We start from the raw sequence: 19,272 nt of genomic DNA on the forward strand, positions 1-19,272 counted from the left end.
GCGGGGTACACCCTGAACTGGTTGCCAGCCAATCGCAGGGCACATACAAACAAACAACCATTCGCACTCACAGTCACACCTACGGGCAATTTAGAGTCTCCAATTAATGCATGTTTTTGGGATGTGGGAGGAAACCGGAGTGCCCGGAGAAAACCCATGCAGGCACAGGGAGAACATGCAAACTCCACACAGGTGGGGCTGGGGATTGAACCCGGGTCCTCAGAACTGTGAGGCTGACGCTCTAACCAGTCGCCCGCCGTGCCGCCCATTTATTGATATGTAAATATTAATAATTAATGATATTCATCTGTGTGAAGATGCTGATCATGTTAGTAATTTCTCACAATAATTTAAAAAAGTAGAACACAGATACATATCTCTATGCAGCACTTTAGTTCTATAAATCTCTCTCTGGCCCTTGGGGCTATCTGGTGCCTGCAGGCACCATGTTGGTACCCCCTGCCCTAAAGGCTGTAGTCAAAACTCATTCACAGTAATCCAGCATTTTCTGTGCATGAATGTTATAATTACATGTACAGTAAACCCTTGATATTCATGGGGGTAGAGACCAAGCCCTGCTGCGAATAGTAAAAATCCACGAGTTATTGACACCTGCCCTAAAAAGGTTTATACTGTGCTGTAATTGCCTACAGATGGAACAAGGTGGCAGTCAAGGATTTACCGTGGACCCCCACAATTTGCGGGGGATAGGGACTGGGCCCAACCACGAATAGCGAAAATCTGTGACTAAACGACGCTCGTTATAATTGGCATGAACAAAAAAATCCCCCACCAAAAAAAAAGAAAAAAAAGAAATAAATAATGCTGAGGATCGGATCAAGGAAGAAAAAAACACGGCTAAGCAGAGGTTTCTTCAAAAAGCGGGGGATAGGTTAAAAAGAATATACGAATAGGTGAATTTGCAAATGCTGAACTACGAATATGCAATACTTTTGTACTTTAGTCTAAATGAAGCTCCTCGACACCCTTCAGCAGTTTATTGGCACTAAGGTACCACCAGAGGGCCCCAAAGCAATAATGTCATTGCTCATGGCCATGAGGACAAAAACAACAAATAGGTGAGTTTTTCTGTATGGATAGGTTCCCCAAAAATAATCTGCAAATATCCAAATTCGCAAACACCAAACAGTGAATATGGTTGTCAGTATGTGGACAAATCATGATTTTATTCCGTGAAACTCTAGCCTATATGGGCATGCTCACGAACACAAATGAAAAACTGCACTTATGAGCAGTCTTGCCAATAAAAGCAGTGCTGACTCGAATTTGCAAACCTCATCTATTATATGGAAATGCTAATGGCAGTGATCTGCACCTTGTTGACAGTCAGGTTTCCTGAACCAATGTCCTTCTTGTTTCTATCGTAAATCTGATGTTATTTTGACCATCCAAAGTAAATGAAAGCTCTGTGAATGGGAAACCGCGATGCAGCTGCAGGCTGTTTTGGAAATTGTTCAGTGACTTCCTGAAGACTTCAATATGTGTGTTGAATAATCCAATGTTATTTTTATTCTCTCTGAAAATATTGCCTACTGTTTTATGTGTGAGGAGAAGCGGCTCAGAAAATGGATGGATGGATGGATGGATGTTTTATGTTTGATGCAGATGTTTTGGAATCTCAGACTTAATCGTGTTAAGTAAAGTTTAGTGTTTTACACAGGAATTATAATTATATCATTCTGAGTGATCGGGTTTAATTAATAACAAGGGTCCTTGTGGTGTATTCTGGATACAGTACACAGTACAGCATTAAAGAAGGCTCCCGCCAGACTAACCTTCACAGGCAGTCCCTCACTGGGGATGGTTATGTTTTTGGGTATCCTACAGGTGATCTCATTATCCAGGACTTTAGCATCACAATCAACACCCGCCACCGTCATAATGATGGTCATGCAGGAGCTAACCAGGTTTAATTTCTGATGCTATGAACAGTGAGGAAAATCAAAACATATTATAATGGAAAATCAGACAATTAACCGATAGCATTCATCCTTACATGTAGTGAAACTTCATCAAACCCAGGGTACAAATGCAGCTCATGTCCCTCTGTTTCAAAGGGTATTGGCTCGCCATAAGGGTGGTAGGAAAACTCTTTTTTCCAAAGTCCAACTGCTCCGTCCATGTCAAAGGAAAGCTCCCCTTCCTCTGTCTCATCCCTTGGAAATACAGGAGTGACACATTCCATTCTTGAGGACAAGGCCTTGCCGATGCACTCCTGGAAACAAATAATTCAATCATATTTGAGAAAGGTACACCTGAACATTATAACACTGGAGGTTGAATCCACTGTGCAAGATGATCCAAAATGAAATTTCATGTGGAAAAATACAAACATTAGTGCAGAAAGTTTACTAAACGGTTGAATATTTTAAAATTACTACTTTTATTAATTTCATGTTTTCACTTGAATAGTGAAACATACTGTGTTTGTGCATAAATATTAAATGACTATGCAAAGCTTTAATTCACGGTATTTTAATTAATGAATATGATACCCTTGTCGCTGGCACGGTGGACAACTGGTTAGCACATCTGCCTCACATTTCTGGGCACCGGGGTTCAAATCCCGGCCCCACCAGGTGTGGAGTTTGCATGTTCTCCCCGTGCCTGCATGGGTTTTCTCCGGGCACTCCGGTTTCCACTCACATCCCAAAAACAAGTGTGGTAGGTTGACTGAAGACTCTAAATTGCCCATAGGTGTGAATGTGAGTGCGAATGGTTGTTTGTTTCTATGTGCCCTGCGATTGGCTGGCGACTTGTTTAGGGTGTACCCCGCCTCCTGCCCTAAGATAGCTGGGATAGGCTCCAGCAGCCCGCGACCCTAGAGAGGATAACCGGTAAAGAAAGTTGATGGGTGGATGGATGGATGGATGGATGGATACCCTTGTCACAGTCTTCAGGTGGCTCTCATTGGGTTTAAAGTGGATGATGGTACGATAAACAGAATCCAGGTTCTCTCCTTCAATCATAATATTTGACCCTCTAGAAATCAGACAGACACATATAAGAAATTGTTATATTTCAATAACATTGAACAGATGTTCTATTGCACTGTACACAGGCCTCAACTTCAGTGTTGAAAGAGTGGCTTTTGCTGTTTTGCAGGACTACCTGTCAAAGCTACAGTCGGGTAGGACGGCTGTAATCTTGGGGTTTTCTTTGTAGTAAAAGACCTTTGTTGTGACAACAGGAGCCTTGTCGATGAATACACTGAGAGGTACGTCCCTCACCTCTGAGATAGGCTGGGACAGACAGATGATGGAGGACATATTGCCTTTAGGCTTTGTGACTCTGCAAAGATGTACATATATAAAAGGCATATAGAATAATGAAGAAGGATTGAATTACATTAAAATATTTTCCATTAATATTTTGCATGTCATAAAGCGTAAGGCATTTTTGAAATTGCAGTTTGCAAATCCATTATAATTCAGCAGACATGATGAAACATGTTGGCTTAATAGGTCAAAGAAGTAAAAATGTTCTGTGGAAGAACTTAGTTCAATAGGTTTCTGGGAGTGAAGGCAGCAACATGCAAATATGTAAATTCTTGGTGATAAACTGGTACAATAACAACTTTTTTAGACCTTTTTATAGGACAAGGCACATCATTGAGTGTGACTCTCCTGGTCCTTCCGGCATCCAAGTGTGCTCCTGTCACTGTGATCAATGTGCCCCCGGTGCGAGGCCCATAGTTTGGCTGGATCTCTGTGATGTTGGGGATCTGAAGGCAGGTTTTATCATTAGAAATGAAATATATTTTTTTTTATGATGGCTCAACCGTAATAGTTAAAGTTACCAGAAATCTAAAGCCAGGCATTTCTGCCTTCCCGTCAATAGCATAGCGTCCCTCCACCTTCATGCCTCCCTCATTCTCATGCACTTCTACTGTAATGTTGACTGGTTTTGACAGGTCAGTGGCCCCAGAGCGAATCTTACACACCATGCTAAAAAAAACAGTACACAAAAATATTTGGGTCAGCATGTCCCGGAGGTCTGTGGAATATCTAAGATTGAAATGTTTCAAGGGGTACACATTATCTTCCATTATAAAGAAGAAAACTACATGAATTTGTAGTCTGCAATGTAGTTTTTCTATTTAAATAAATGTTTTATTCATTTTGTTTTCTCTATCGTCAAGTTACATCAACAAAAATTATTGAAAATTAAATACCGTAGACAACTACTCCAACGCTGTACCTTCAAAATCATGAGGAAGGCCTCTCTTGAAAATGTTGCAAGTAAGGGTTTACAAAGGAACTTCGTTCCTATGGTGGTGACGTAAACCGCATTTATATGTAAGTCAGAGTGCGGCGTCGTATATCACACTAATCAACACAAGTCCAGCGGAGCAGTAATGTCATTATTAAAGTAAATATTTGGCTGAAAAACATTTCTAGTCCATAAAATAATCAACAAACTAATCAGAAACAGGGTTTGTATTAATGGCTTAGTGACTCAAATTTTGAAATACATTCCTGTATCAACACTTTAACTGTCTTACAATTTACTCTTTTACTGCATCAGAATGACTGACACAGCTAGACGTTTTCACAGTTCTGTAGACTACAATGAAAGTTGACACAGATAGCATGTTAATTCTGAGGAACTAAGTACTAATGAAGTACTCCCAATAAAACAGATGCACAGTTCAGCAAATTGAAGCTCACATAGTTCACTCACTGTGTGTTGTTACTCTTGACAGGAAGCACAGTACACGATGTCTGTCCCAGTCTAACAAGGTGGGTTCTAGAGCTAATAGCAGGTCTTAGGGGTGACTGGAACTCCCATCCACACACTGTTAACTCTGTTTGACCATCATGGGGAGCAGTCCGTGGAAAGAACTGCATCAATAAAGCAGAATTTATAGCACTACTTTGATATGTAATCTCTATTGGTTATGAAATAACGAATATTTTGTCCAGGAGTCTCGAACAAGGCTAACCCCAGTGATCCGTGGTGGGCAGGACTCATTCCTCCAGTGACATGAGCACTCGCTCTCCCATGAACACACCCCTGAGCACCAGCCACAGCCCATGAACTTAGGGGCTGTCAGGCACATTGCACAAGTCAGGAAATGTTGACATCCTGGTCCTCTCTGGGGGACCCGCAACATCTGGAAGAGAGATGAACAATGTATGTAAATACTGTAATCATTAAATCAGAGTAGAAAGAGTCCAGCCTGTTTTTTTTTATTTCTCATGTTTAGTGAGACGTAATTTTTACTCATGTCACTTGTTCCGCGTATTGAAGCCTTTCACCTACAGTACCGTGAAAAAGTATTTGCCCCGAATATTCAGAATATTCCATGGAATGACAAGACAAAGGTTGAACGTTTTGGAAGGTGCATATTTTGTTGCATGTTGTGGAAATGTAACACAGCATTTCAGAAAAAGAACATTATAACAACAGTCAAACATGGTAGTGGTAGTGTGGTGGTCTGGGGGTGCTTTTCTCCTTCAGGACCTGGACAATTTCTTATGATTGGTGGAACCATGAATTCTGCTCTTTATCAGAAAATCCTGAAGGAGAATGTTCAGCCGTCAGTTCATGGCGTTAAGCTGAAGTGTACTTGGGTTCTGCAGCAGGGCATCGATCCAAAACACACCATCCATCCATCCATCCATTTTCTGAGCCGCTTATCCTCACAAGGGTCGCGGCAGTGCTGGAGCCTATCCCAGCTATCATCGGGCAGGAGGCGGGGTACATCCTGAACTGGTTGCCAGCCAATCGCAGGGGACATAGAAACAAACAACCATTCGCACTCACATTCACACCTAGGGGCAATTTAGAGACTTTAATTCCAAAACACACCATCAAGTCAAATTCTGAATGGCTTAAAAAAAACTAAATGAAAATTTTTGGAGTGGCCTCGTCAAAGCCCGGACTTTAATCCAATTTAAATGTTGTGGCATGACTTTATAAAGGCTGTTCATGCTTGAAACCCCTCCTGTATTGCTGAATTAAAACAATTCTGCAAGGAAGAGTGGGCCAAATTACAGTTTCTCCACAGAGAGTCTCATGGCCAGTTTAAAAACTGTATTTTATGTTTATTTGGGTTGTATTTGTCTGATATTATCATTTGTATCTTGATATTAAACACTAAAGTGGGGAAATGATGCAAAAAAAACCAAGAATTTCAGAAGTGGACAAACACTTTTTCACAGCGCTGTATACGCCAGACAACATGGAGTGCTGCTTTCATCAAGCAGAAATATAAAAAAATATATAAATCTTTAAATAGGAATGTTGCAGAAATGTTGACAAGGGCGTGTTTTTTTGTGCGACAATTGCACAAATAGTATAATAATGGATTTTATTTATCAGCTATCATTTTAAAAAATTGTCAGGTGATTCACACATCCGGAGGAAGACCACCCCAAAGACCAGCTGATCCGTGTTCGTGAGTCGACACTGCAATCCTTACTATGATGTACAACATCAGTGCGTAATAATTATGGGGAAATTACTAGCTTCATACGAAATCCCAACTTTGCCTTCTCTCGCGCTGACTCAACGCAGTAAACGCTCACACGCTCATTTAGTTTAGCCCAGCGACCACACACGATGTTCCATTTTTGTACGCCTTATTTTCTTTCTTTCGTTTGCCCTTAGTGTTATGTTCTTGTTGTAGTTTGTAGTTGTAGTTGTGTGTTTCATTAAATATACCATCAAATTCAACTCATGGTTGTATTTTATGTGTGTTCTGAATTTAAGTAAGCCTCTGTAACCGAGGACTCAAAATGTTGTAGAGTGTAGCAACGTCCAGATTCTGAGACTGATTAAAAAGGTTTGTCGTCATTTCGCCTAAAGTTAAACTTGAAAAATTTGACTCCAAGAAACAACTACCGGCATCCGTACCTGTTACGGTCGCAGTTGAGAGCAAGAGCAGGGCCCGTAACATGTTCAAACGGCAGGAAAAGTTACGGGCGCACCCCAACAGAACAACAACTTCCTTTTTGTATCTCCTTTGTTTTTACTTTTTGTGCATCTTCCTCTTCAACCAAAATTACCTCCTTTCCTCCTGAGATGCTTGGAGACAGACCATCCCCAGGGCCAACTGATCTATGGTTGTGTGTAGACCATGGCAATGGTTGCCAGAATGTACAAAATTAGTGCCTAATAATTTTAGGGTAAAATACCAGCTTCACACAAGTTCCAACTTTGTACTTGCTCAACACGCTGTAACCTATTCACGCACATTAATTTCGAGTCCAGCCACACACAATGTCCTTTGAAATTCCTGAGATTGATCGAGGTTTTTCGTCACTTTTCCTAAAGTTTGCACATACAAAAAGAGACGTGGTTCCCCTTTACAAGACAAAGATAGTTTGTAATGTTAAACGTAAATCAAACGCAGGCGTTCGCTTCCAGCGTATTCTTTTAAAAAATTTATTACTTTTTATCCAAAACCAATATGCGCTACAGTGGTGCACTCCAAATGACAGCACAGAAATGACGGCACGCATCTGCTACAAAATGTAAAAATGTGGTAGAATCACATATAAGGGGCATAACATGCATTGTCTCAGTCATATTGAAAGCGATGGCTCTGTTCTTTTGTTGTTATGCAGAATTTTAGCTTATGTGGGTCCCAAAAGTAGTAGTAGTACTATAACTTTAAATTAAATTGGGCTCATTACTTTTTGACTGCCCCTCGTATATTGATTTTTATTAGCACTGGCTCATTCAGTTATAGATGTCACAACAACCGTGCAGAAAATCGACATGGTTAGGTCTCAAAAATATTAGTGTTATTGAAAGAAAATCAGTCACGCTCTCCACATAGTGTATTTGCATTAGTAATGTCCATTGAGGCAACATATCATGAGTATGATCAGCTGAGAGAAATATTGTTACACCCTCTTTCACAAGCTTGTGATTTTTCTTACCTTGTCTCCAACCACAAAGAGGAGATACTCTGATGAGTACACTGCAGCAATGGATGAGATCCTTTGGTTCTCTACCAAAGAATAATTAGCAAAGATAATCGGACTCGATCTTGTCAGCACAAGCTGCGAACGCAAACACAATAGATGAGATCAAAAAGCTGAGAACAACATATATGAATGTCAATACAATCACCACAGTGGCATATTAAAAACAAAAGCAAGTGTCGCATACCTGCAGCAGTCGACCCGTCGAGGTACCGATATGGGCAACAGTCTTGTTGTCAATTGTGGTCACCAACAGAGAGGTGAGAAGGACGTTTGTCATTTGTCGGTTGAATAGGTCCACTCTGTAGTAGGGCTGTGAAACCATGGTTGGATGGTCTCTGCATGTGGCGTTGTTCTCCATGCTCTAGTCAAAGGCCACAAGCAGCAGACGATGCAGAAGGGACAAATATATTATCATGGAGTATAAGAACCAAGCCCTGCCCCAAATAGCCAAAAAAAAATTAACTAAGTGAGGCCCCCCCCCCCACCCCCAATCTCTACATGAACCACAAACGATGATCCCAAAACACTTTAATATCATTTTAAACTCATTTTATGAAGTTAACCTTAAAAATGAATGGCTTACAGTTACAAGTTATTTGCTTGAACACTTTGAACACTCTTCTAATCCTAACCATAACCGTAACTTCCCCTAAACTTTGCTTCTCCCCAACATACAAAGATGTTAGGGCCAATCCCAGTTCTACCCCTTAGCCCTTCCCCTTCGTCTTAGCCCTAGGTTCTGCACGTGCACGAGAACGAAGGAGTATCCCATTTCCTATGGGAAGGGCTAAGACGAGCCCTTGAAACCAAGTGTGGTCAGGGAGCTCGCTTGAAAGCGAAGGATATGGGACTCCGCCGTGCTGTCAGGCGAAGAGCTGTTTTACAAAACGGCGGAATGAACAAGGAAGTACATAAATGTAAGTCGCACATCTCTTGTCTACCGTCAGACAAGGGTGACGAATACACATCAAACGGACTTCATTACAATGTACTGCATTTTATGAATGATTAGAAAGAATTACAGGTATAAGACAGCTAAGTCACAATCTGAAGTTAAGCAGCTAATGTAGCGTGACTAGTAACGTCGCTACTATACACTGTCTACTGTGACGTTCACTTTCCATGTAGTTAAGCTATAGCCTATAATCACTAATTTTAAAATACCAGTCATCTTTAGAAACTGCATGAACAGACATATTTAAATTAAAAAAGCAGTTTATGATAGTAACATTCATTTGGAAATGTAAACAATTGTCACGTCTGCCTACGACACAGCCAGCAGGAGGTAAGGGGTGTTGATGGGGCTAAGGGGCTAAAGGGCTAAAGGAAAGGGGTAAGATGAAGGGGAAGGCCGAAGGGGTACAATTGGGATTGGCCCTTAGTCTCTCAGACAAGATGTATCACTTCAGCAGACTTCCTTGAGACCAATTCCTACTTTCCTATTAGACATCTTGTTCAGTGACTGTTCTGGAGGGGCCGGGGGGCGGGGAGCTAAAACTGTGCTTGCCCCCCATTAATGGCTTCTGATGTACCAACCAAGTTGTTTGTGACTGGATTTATCTGTCAAAATTTTCATTCAGCAAGCCCCCCACCTCCCATACAGACTATACACACAGATATGTATATAAAATGACAGTACGTATTACATAATTACAGTACGTACTGTGCAAGCAATATTGCTCAAGTTGTGGTAATGGGCCCAAGATTTAAGGCAGATGCGTAGCTGGAACTCCCCTGGAAATTGCTAATTGTGCCAGTGTGTCTCTAACAGTGTGTGCAAATAATGTCAAAAAAATTTAAAAAATAAAAATAAGAAATCATGACAAAAAGGGTCTGAATAATTAATTTTCTTTTAGATAATGAGCATAGGATGAGGCGACTACAGCAGCATCTTTATGAGAATGTACAACGTATGACACATGACAAAATGGCATACAACAAATATGTTGTTATAATGTGATCAGTACATGACTTATTACAGCAAGATTAATGACATGTGCCGTAACTCTTGACAGAAAGATTACCCAGTAGCTATAGAGACAGAGCAGGGTGGCTTAGGCCTACTGATCTATAGGCTGATGTGGCAAAAATATTTAAGAAAATGATAGGTATAAAAAGGGTCTGTTTCTGACATTGGTTTGATTTCTGTTACCCAAACATCATCTATTTTGTCATGTTTTGATGACACAGAGTTAACCTAAAAGTGAACTGGGAGTGAATCCCGTGATCCTCTGAAGCCGATACCACAGAAAAGAAATGTAATATTTATAAGGCATGTTTTATGCAGTCAGCAGCCCTGATGTTTGGATTGACTGACAAATGGAAAAAAAACAAGATTTCAATGTTGGATAGTGCTGCTGGCAGGTTATCCCACATGGACTCCAGCTGCCAAAGTTAACAAGGAAATCTAAGGGGGAGGAGGAAAAAAACTAAAAGATTTTGTCTCTCGCTTACATTAATTGTAAAACCAAAGGCTGAAATGATTATGGAGTAATATTCTTTTACTTTTATCTCCCCTGAATAATTGGGAACAACAATATTGTATTATATATAAGAAAGGTTTTTGTCATATACTGCCTGCAGTTCCATTATTGTAGCTGGGAGGACGCTTTGCGTTCTCTCTCTCTCTCCCCTCCCTTCTCTGTTTTCAGCATCCAATCAACCTTATCACCACCGGTATATAAACCTGCCTGTTCCAGGAAATCCTCGCCGAAGTACTCCTTCTTCCTTCCAGCTTGATGGCACCCCTTACAGCTGTTGTCCACCAACGGGTTCGGGGATTGCCATCACACCAGGCACCGACCACCTAACAACCACAGCTCCAGTTGCCCGCTTCAACAATGGAGGCGTGGAACATGGTCCACTCGAACTCAATGTCCCCCTCCTCCCTCGGGATGTGGTTGAAGTTCTGCCGGAGGTGGGAATTGAAACCCCTTCTGATAGGGGACTTTGTCAGACATTCCCAACAGACCTTCACAATATGTTTGGGTCTGCCAGGTCAGGGCGCTATCTTCCCCCACCATCGGAGCCAATACACCACCAGGTGGTGATCAGTTGACACCTTCACCCCTCTCGTCACCAATGTGTCCAAGACATCCAGTCGCAAGTCCGATGACATGACCACAAAGTCGATCATCGAACTGGGGCCTAGGGTGTCCTGGTGCCAAGTAAACATATAGACACCTTTATGTTTGAATATGGTGTTTGTTATGGACAGTACGTGACGAGCACAGAAATCCAATAACCGAACACCACTCGGGTTTTGATTCGGGAGGCAGTTCTTCCCAATCACACCCTTCCAGGTCTCACTGTCATTGCGCACGTAAGCGTTGAAGTCCCCCTGAAGAATGAGGGAGTCTCCAGCACCCACTCCAAGAACTCCAAGAAGGGTGGGTACTCTGAACTGATGTTTGGTGCATAGGTACCAACAGCAGTCAGGACTACTCGAAGGGGGCGGGAGACTACCTTCTCGTCCACCGGGGTGAACCCTAACTACAGGCACCGAGCTGGGGGGCAGTCAGTATGCCCACACCCTCACCTAGCACCTGCCTGCCGTGGGTGACCTTACTCGGAGCATAAAGCCCCCAACAACTGAGCTCCTAGGATGACTGGTACGCACAAACCTCTCCACCACGATAAGGTCACGGCTCAAGGAGGGGTAGGCCATTTATCTGAAGGGGTATTAGGGCCATGCTGAAAAGAAAAGAAAATCTTACAAAAGAATTACGAGAACAAAGTAAAATTATTTTAATAATAATAATAGTAACAAAAATAGAGAGTCACAGAGTCACGGGTGAGCTGGAACCGATACCAGCAGACTTTGGGCGAGGGGTGGGGTAGGCTACACTCCGTACTGGCAATAGACAGGCAATAGACCATCACTGTAGGTGTTGTAGGTAAGCATCCAACATGTGAATCTTTACATGTTACATGGTGATATCAGCATGGCAGGCACTCAAGCTCTGCATAACACACTCTCACTCTTGTTACATTTCACTACATTATTTTCTAAAACTTTCCAAACCCTCTCTCAGCTGTAAGGCAGGTCCGTTAACCAACCGCTTTACACTGTGCAGCTCAGAAAGTTGTAATGTCACAACAACAACAAAAACTAACTGAAAACCTAAGTATGCAGTATTCGTCTGACCTGCCTTATTAATAGAGTAATATAATTGAATATTTCTTTTAAAAACACTTGTTAGAAGATTGAGAGAAAAAAAAACTAATAAAAGAGACTATTTAAGTGAGTGTTGTTCTTTCAAAGGAACAGAAGCAAATGTTTGGACAATCTCTGCGCAAATCGTCATACTAATGATGATGCTGTAAACTCTATTTCAACGTTTATGAAACGTTTACAAAAGTTTAACTTGAGGTAGAGATTCATTGATTCCTCATTAATGCAGGTTCAGTAGTGTCTCGAGATAGGAGTTTAAATTTTTCCGTAACCACACTTGTAACGCAAAATACTCATTTCTCAAATGCCATCAATCTGTTCCAGACACCACCCCCACCCCCACACAACCCCACCCCCGCTCCGCAAAAAAAATTGTAATGTCCATTATATTGTATTTTATAAAAACACAAATTAATGAAAATCATTAAATAGAATTAAAAATAATTAATAAACAAAATAATTACACAGGTTTTGTCACATTCATTTTGTCAAGTGAATGCTGCTCCTTCTGATAGTAAAAAAAATTACATCATTTATTTATTTCTATTTTTATGACACCGTGGTATGACAGTGGTGTGGTATGACATTATTTTATTTTTTTTATTTAAATGAAATATGCATTCCAATGGTTGTTTGTCTATATGCGGCATGTGGTGGGTTGGCAACCAGTCCTGAGTGTACTCCACCGCTCGCCCAAAGTCAACTGGAATAGGCTGCAGCTCACCCGCAACCAAACCAAGGTTTGGTACACTTCTGCCACACTACACTGTACCAATCTCTGTTTTAAATCAGCATCTGATTAGTTAACATGGACTATTGTTAACTGCTAGTGATAAATACAAAATATATATGGATTTGTATATTAGCTTTCTGGTTCTTCCACTCTGTGCTTCACCCAATGCTCATATGGGGCGGCGTTAAGTGTACACCCTGCAACCGGGGGGAGTTCATATCCCTGCCCGAGCGCACCGCACCGTTGTGTCCCGAGACAACACACTTAACCCACATTGCCCACGAATGAATGTGGTTGGATGTTTGGTGGTGGTGGTCGGAGGGGCTTTTGGCGCAGAATTGCAGCCATGCTTCTGTCAGACTGCCCCAGGGCACTTGTGGCTATACAAGTTGCTTACCACCACCAGGGTGTGACTGAGGAGTGAATGAATAACGTGTGCAATTATACAGCATCTTTGAGTTCCTTGAAAAGCACTATATAAGTTTAATGCATTATTATTATTTATAAAACCTAAGTAGATATTAAGGCAGTATCAGCCTTCTCCAACTTTAGGGGGGGGGGGGGAATGATTTTTTATTTAAGAGGAAAACATTATTCTCATTCTCACGGTGCATCCTTAAAGTATGAGTAACGATTAATGACGACAAGTGTTTCACTTGTTGAATAGCTGGCAAATTTACCTGAGACCACCCTGAGCCATTGATTGCAGCCTTATTAGCCTCTTGCGATCAACTTCTTAAACACCTAACCTATAATTCCATTACAACAAGCTGGCAATTTTCTGACTTGAGTTCGTTGTCACATTTCTGTGGGGCCAATTATGTATTACTCGTGCACTCAATGTAGTTGTCTCGCCATGCTGCACTATTTGCATATACTGGCCACTCATGCCGGAGTAGCATCTGCTCCATTTGCACACTGTTTGAGGAGTATCTGTAACATTTGCACAACCAACATTGTCCCAGATGATCGCACTACTCGTCACTTTAAACCGCATACACTCCTTGAAGTCTCAGCGCCCTTTGCACAATGGTCATTGCACCGGTCTATTGCAATATTAGTCGTTCGAACTGCTCTAAGTGCTAGAGGACTCTGCATCTTTTTGCACAATTGTTTTTTGTCAATGTCTTTATGTCTCCAAAGTGTTCTGTAAATTGTACTAGAGCGGCTCCAACTACCGGAGACAAATTCCTGGCAAATAAAGATGATTCTGATTCTGATTCTGATTCTGATTAGTCATATATGGAGCAATTGCACTCATCTTGCCACTCCCCACTCAACGGAACAGACCCAGACCTATGAGTGACATGTTACTTTTACATTATTGCACACCTGCAAATATTTTCCCATGACAATGATATTAAAGACAGAAAAGTAAAATGTAAACATAAGAATTATGAAATTAAAGGCAATTATGTAATGGATGTCCGTAACCAAACAAAAATAATCTAAATAGAATTACCTGTTACCCAGATTTGTTTGCTATCTAGAAAATGATTTTGCATCATCATTGGAGACTCTGAGGTATGTTGTGGTTCTGCTCTTTTGGTGTGATTTAATTTTTTTTTAAGAAACCGTACCAAATTTACCGTCCCACTCAGCACAATCGTCTGTTTTTCTGCAGACGCAGCACATTTATGTTAACAACCCCTGAATAATATCATCTGCCTCTTTATGAAGTGAAACACAAAATGCAAGGTATTGTAATAGCAATTGACTCACCTCATGAGGACAGCTTTCACAGGGCTGGAAATGGCAAAGTCCCCTGGAGAGTTGCTCTGGTCCAGATTCACAGCAGTCATCCACCCCGTCAGCGATTGCTTCGTTCACATTGTCCATGGGGAAGGCACAGAGGGCTGAATCATGCTCCGTAAGTCCATTGTCATCCGTGACAGCGAAGACCCCATAGAGGATGTCATCCTCCTCCTCTGCCCCCAACTCTTCCGCCAGCTCCCTGCCTGCTTTGCCAAAATGTGCTGCCTGAACTACATTGTACACCACATCCTTGTAGGGTTCACTGACCACGTTCCTCCTCCGTCGTTTAGGTTCAAAACGACATTCTAGGATGACCTCGCGATATCGTTTCATCTCCCATTCATTCCGCGGAAGACGACCGAGGCGAGTTTGAAAGGAAGATGATTCCTGGTCCGGGCTCTCTCTTTGAACTGAGAGGAAGTATACAAACTCCTGAGTGAAAAAGCTGTACACATATTCAATGTGGTAAGTCCTCCTAAGCCCAGGAAGTACTGTCAGGCCACGAACATCACTGTAGAAGCCATCTTGTGTTCCCAATGGTCGACGCACTGATATAGACTTCCTGCCATAGCGCTGAGTCACACTTTCATTAACAGTGGCGGCAACAAAGAAATAGACCGTCTGACCCTCCTCCACCATGGTGACTTTGGTTCCAAGAGGGCTGGCGACACAGTCAGGACAGTAGGCAGCAGAGTTTGAATCAGCTCGAAACAAACACTTAGAAACAGACGGTGGCTCTCCGTTGCCGTTGAGTTGGTGGAAATAGCACACGCCGTATTGGGAACTTCCACAGGAATACAAATACATAAAGAGGGTGTCCAACAACAACACCTGATTGTTTGTGTTCTCCAAGAAGTTGGGATCTTTGTCAATCTGACACAGATCACAAACCTGACACTCTGGACTTCCTACCGGCCCAGTGCGAAGCCCCCATGTCTTCTCCAAGCTTCTGTTGACAGCTTCGATCACATTTTGAGAGGCTACGTACACCTCCTGGTACAGTGAGTTGTTGACAATGTTCTGAATAGGGCCACAGGCTTGGAAAAACGGCATGGTGTAAACCACAGAGAAGTTGACTGGGTTTGGGGCCAATGAGGGACATTTGGCCAATGCAAAGGCCAGCAGAGTCTGAAGCCAGACACATGTCCCCCACTGGGGGGTCAAGCTGGCCATCGCCACCTGGTATGGACAGGGGCCAACAACACTCAGGGTTACCTCCACGTATGACGTCCGGACAAAAGCATCTTCAACACCAGCCCAGGGTATCTGGCTAAAAGGAAAAGTCCAGATTGATTAAATGAACAATCACAAAGAAATCAATTTAAATCAGAATATGTTTTCAGTGGGCATTAGACACATTTTATTGGATCAAATATGTGTAAAATTCAATTGATATATATTTATTTATTTGTGTTGGGGGTTTTTTTTCAATGGGACGGAAGAAGCTATATCGGAATGTTGTGAACCCAAGTTTCCATGCTGTTGGCTTATCCCAGGAAGAGTTGCCATATTGTGTAAGTATTCCCCCACACTGTTGTTCAGTGATTCAGACATTTATTGTACTTGTGTCATCCTCAGTCATTTGTCTCTGACAAGCTGTGGTCTCTTTTAAATTAGAAATTAATAGAAATTAGAGTGATATTCAGTTCATTTTTGTTCTAATCGAGGATTATCCCAATCCTAATAAAGTAATGCCATCAGTCGTGTAGATTTCTGGTTTCATATGAAATATTTCACTTATTTCTCAACAGAAGGCAGCATTTGAAACCTCTCTATCCTGAGCAGACATTACTTAGTCAATCATTAACTCAGTGCATCACAGTAAGGCTGCATTCACAAACCCTGGCCTCTCTATTCCACATTCATGTCACAACCGTTACGTGCCTCGCGAGGGAAACGATGTCCACGGACTGATGGTCTGAGGAAAGTCACGATCGAATTTCCTGTCTGTTCATGTCTGAGCATTTCATCTACTTTCAGGAAGAAGGCAAAGTGAAGCCAAAATATACTTTTGTCAAGATATATTTCACATTCGCGTTAGAAAAGGTACAAAGTTATTCAGTCTCTTTGATTAGTGTTTGACATTAATAATTTATGGAATGGCGCAGTTGTTTCATGACATTTTAACAGGTCGAAGTGCGGTGAAAGTTAACTGTCTGAAAGTCAAGGGTAAATGGGGGCACATTGTAATGGCCCTGATTACTTTCACAATCTGTTCGTGATGAATGAAACACATGGCTAAAACTGAATTTCCGTGTACAGGTATTCTTTTTTTAAAATAATAATCATGCATTCCAGTGAATGCATATACTGCGTGTCATGATATTTAAAGACGATTTACAATTGCATGTGCGATTCATTCACGCCACAGTCACACCTTTTTCTTTTTACAGTATTTTTTAGAGGTCAGCTTGAAGGTTTGAGGAGTGTATTCCCTGTTAGAGAAGGTGTCGTATAGGAACTCATCATCATTGGTCTTAACATTACATTGATGTTCAGATACGATTTGGAAATTGGCAGCTGGACAGTGGAACACTTGACTGCTGATTATTATTATTATTTTTTTTTATTTTTTATTTAAAAGGATCGCATTCTCCATCAATCCATGGCTAGGTGTCCACCGGGATTTGAGGAGGCGAGCTGATGTGCAAATCGTTTTGTATTGATTAGGTGGAAGGAAGGCAAACCAATGGATGCAGTCTGGGATGCACACTTGGGGACTGCTCCTGAATTATTTATCTTCCCTGTATTCTTCCAAGCAAAACCCGCAACGACTGATAGGGACCCGAGGAAATGGGCATTCCAGTTTGCGGCATTGATGCGGTGGGGCCCAAAGTGACATTTCTTTTCCACGGGGCCCCAAATCCCCGTCAGCAAGCGCCGTGCACCTCCCTGCATCATCTTGGTTCAAGGCGCTTATTGCTATTTGTATTCACCAAAACGAAATGTTGATTGCACGTGAACGCATCGGACAAACTCTCGTCATTGCCATAGCTAATTTGTGTTACATTAGCGCAAAAACTGGGGTTTGAAAATGACATACCCTATATAATGTCCAAAAGTATGATTTGTAGTACGATACATTGCGACTGACACGGATAGTTGTTCTACTCATATTTGTGTTGAAAACGACGTCTTACCTGTACGGGTCGTCTTGTTGCACCGTTCTGTCGCAGTTAACAGGTATTTGCCCTCAGACTTCACATAACGTGTTGGGAGGTTGGTTGTCCTGGAAGTGGATCATGGTTTGGGTTTGTCTCCTCGGGTCTCTCCGTGTTGCTCCTCCTCGCCACGCCTCTCACTCGACGGATGAACAGGCGGCCGCATGCAATATCGTCCGGTTGCCACGGCGGGCACGCACAAAAAAAAAAAAAAAAAAAAAAAAATTAAATTAAATAAAAAGCTGCCTCGCTTGTGTTTACACTGATGAGCGAGGTTTTGCCCAAATCATGGTTCACCGGTTCAACGCAAAGTCTTTCTCGTTAACTTGCAGAGGTGCCCGAAAGTACTCACACTCTGTACTTATTAAGTTGAACTACAGATACTTCTGTAAAAACAAAAATACTCTGGTAAAAGTATAAGTATTGATTGAACTTCACCTATGAAAAATTACACTCTTAAATCTACTTCAGAGCAAAGGTAAAAATGCTTTTTTTTTTTTTTTTTTTTGTAACTGTCATTTATAGACAATACCTGTTTTAATAACTTGGCACAATGGCAGTGCAGACAATAATTCCAAGAAGATCATCAGGACTGAACCAACAATAGGTCCTGCATGAGCAAAACTAAACAGAAAAGTGCGAAACTCGCCTACGATAAGTGAAAAAAAAATATTTATCCGCCTTTGTTGTTTTCAGATTCACAGAGAATTTCTGAACACCAGAGGCTGGTGGTTTTCAGGCTGCCACACAAGACACAACGCATTCGGCACCAGTCATTCTTAGTTGACAACATTTTAAAATGGGGAATATCTTGCTTCTCTAAATCTGTTGCGTCATTGTCGTTAATGATTAATGTTCCTCCATGGCGCTGTTGTGCCTTTTTTTTTTTTTTTTTTTTGCCCTGCCTTATCAAGAACCAAGATATCGAACAATCAATCAACACTCCAATCAGAGTTGACTTCAACTCTCTCGTCATCTTCCATTGAGGTTTTTCAAAAAGTATCTTGACAAAGTAAGAAAATGGATGGATGGACAGGATGTTATAGTAAAAGTGTAGTAACTGCACTGGATCACAGGGTGACCTTGAGGGAAAATATTCGAAAAAGCTCTCAGTATATAAAGTAAACAAAACCCTTCCCGGTATGATTCGGTGTAGTTGGACAACACATTCAATTATAACCACATTAACAAACAATTGTCAAATGAATACATCCCTGACTTTGCTGTTTAGCTAAAAAGCATTAGGCCTATTATCGTAGATCAGCTCTTGTAATGTAAATGCAATCTTTAAATTGTGCTAGTCTACCTAGTGCACTGTAAAGTGTTCCTTTCCTTTACAGTTAACTTGTTTAGGAAACAGCAGCATGTTTAATGCAGGTCTGCACAACTGACAGATGATGGTACGTGGGGAAAAAAAGAAAAAAACTGCAAAAACAATCAATTTACACAAAAAAAGACACCTGTGAAGGTAACCAAGAGTTTGTGTTA

At 41.5% G+C, this 19,272-nt stretch overlaps 1 protein-coding gene across 4 annotated transcripts in view; it reads right to left on the reverse strand.

Annotated features, from left to right (window-relative positions):
- Positions 1 to 17,913, reverse strand: part of mst1rb (macrophage stimulating 1 receptor b) — a 32,234-nt gene extending 14,321 nt beyond the window's left edge. For 2 of the 4 annotated variants that reach the window (XM_061688750.1, XM_061688748.1), the window contains exons 1-12: positions 17,764 to 17,913; positions 14,591 to 15,893; positions 8,146 to 8,322; positions 7,914 to 8,036; positions 4,967 to 5,137; positions 4,705 to 4,865; positions 3,821 to 3,968; positions 3,609 to 3,745; positions 3,133 to 3,312; positions 2,904 to 3,003; positions 2,018 to 2,236; positions 1,797 to 1,943 (exon numbers count right to left, since the gene is read on the reverse strand). In XM_061688750.1, the coding sequence (XP_061544734.1) occupies positions 1,797 to 1,943; positions 2,018 to 2,236; positions 2,904 to 3,003; positions 3,133 to 3,312; positions 3,609 to 3,745; positions 3,821 to 3,968; positions 4,705 to 4,865; positions 4,967 to 5,137; positions 7,914 to 8,036; positions 8,146 to 8,322; positions 14,591 to 15,796 (2,769 nt within the window). In that variant the 5' untranslated portion in view covers positions 15,797 to 15,893; positions 17,764 to 17,913. The remainder of the gene's footprint in view (positions 1 to 1,796; positions 1,944 to 2,017; positions 2,237 to 2,903; positions 3,004 to 3,132; positions 3,313 to 3,608; positions 3,746 to 3,820; positions 3,969 to 4,704; positions 4,866 to 4,966; positions 5,138 to 7,913; positions 8,037 to 8,145; positions 8,323 to 14,590; positions 15,894 to 17,763) is intronic. The other 2 variants (XM_061688749.1, XM_061688751.1) reach the window with 2 other exon arrangements.
- Between the last annotated feature and the right edge of the window lie 1,359 nt (positions 17,914 to 19,272).

Source organism: Phycodurus eques, chromosome 10 (genome assembly GCF_024500275.1).
Source record: "Phycodurus eques isolate BA_2022a chromosome 10, UOR_Pequ_1.1, whole genome shotgun sequence".
NCBI lineage: Eukaryota > Metazoa > Chordata > Actinopteri > Syngnathiformes > Syngnathidae > Phycodurus > Phycodurus eques.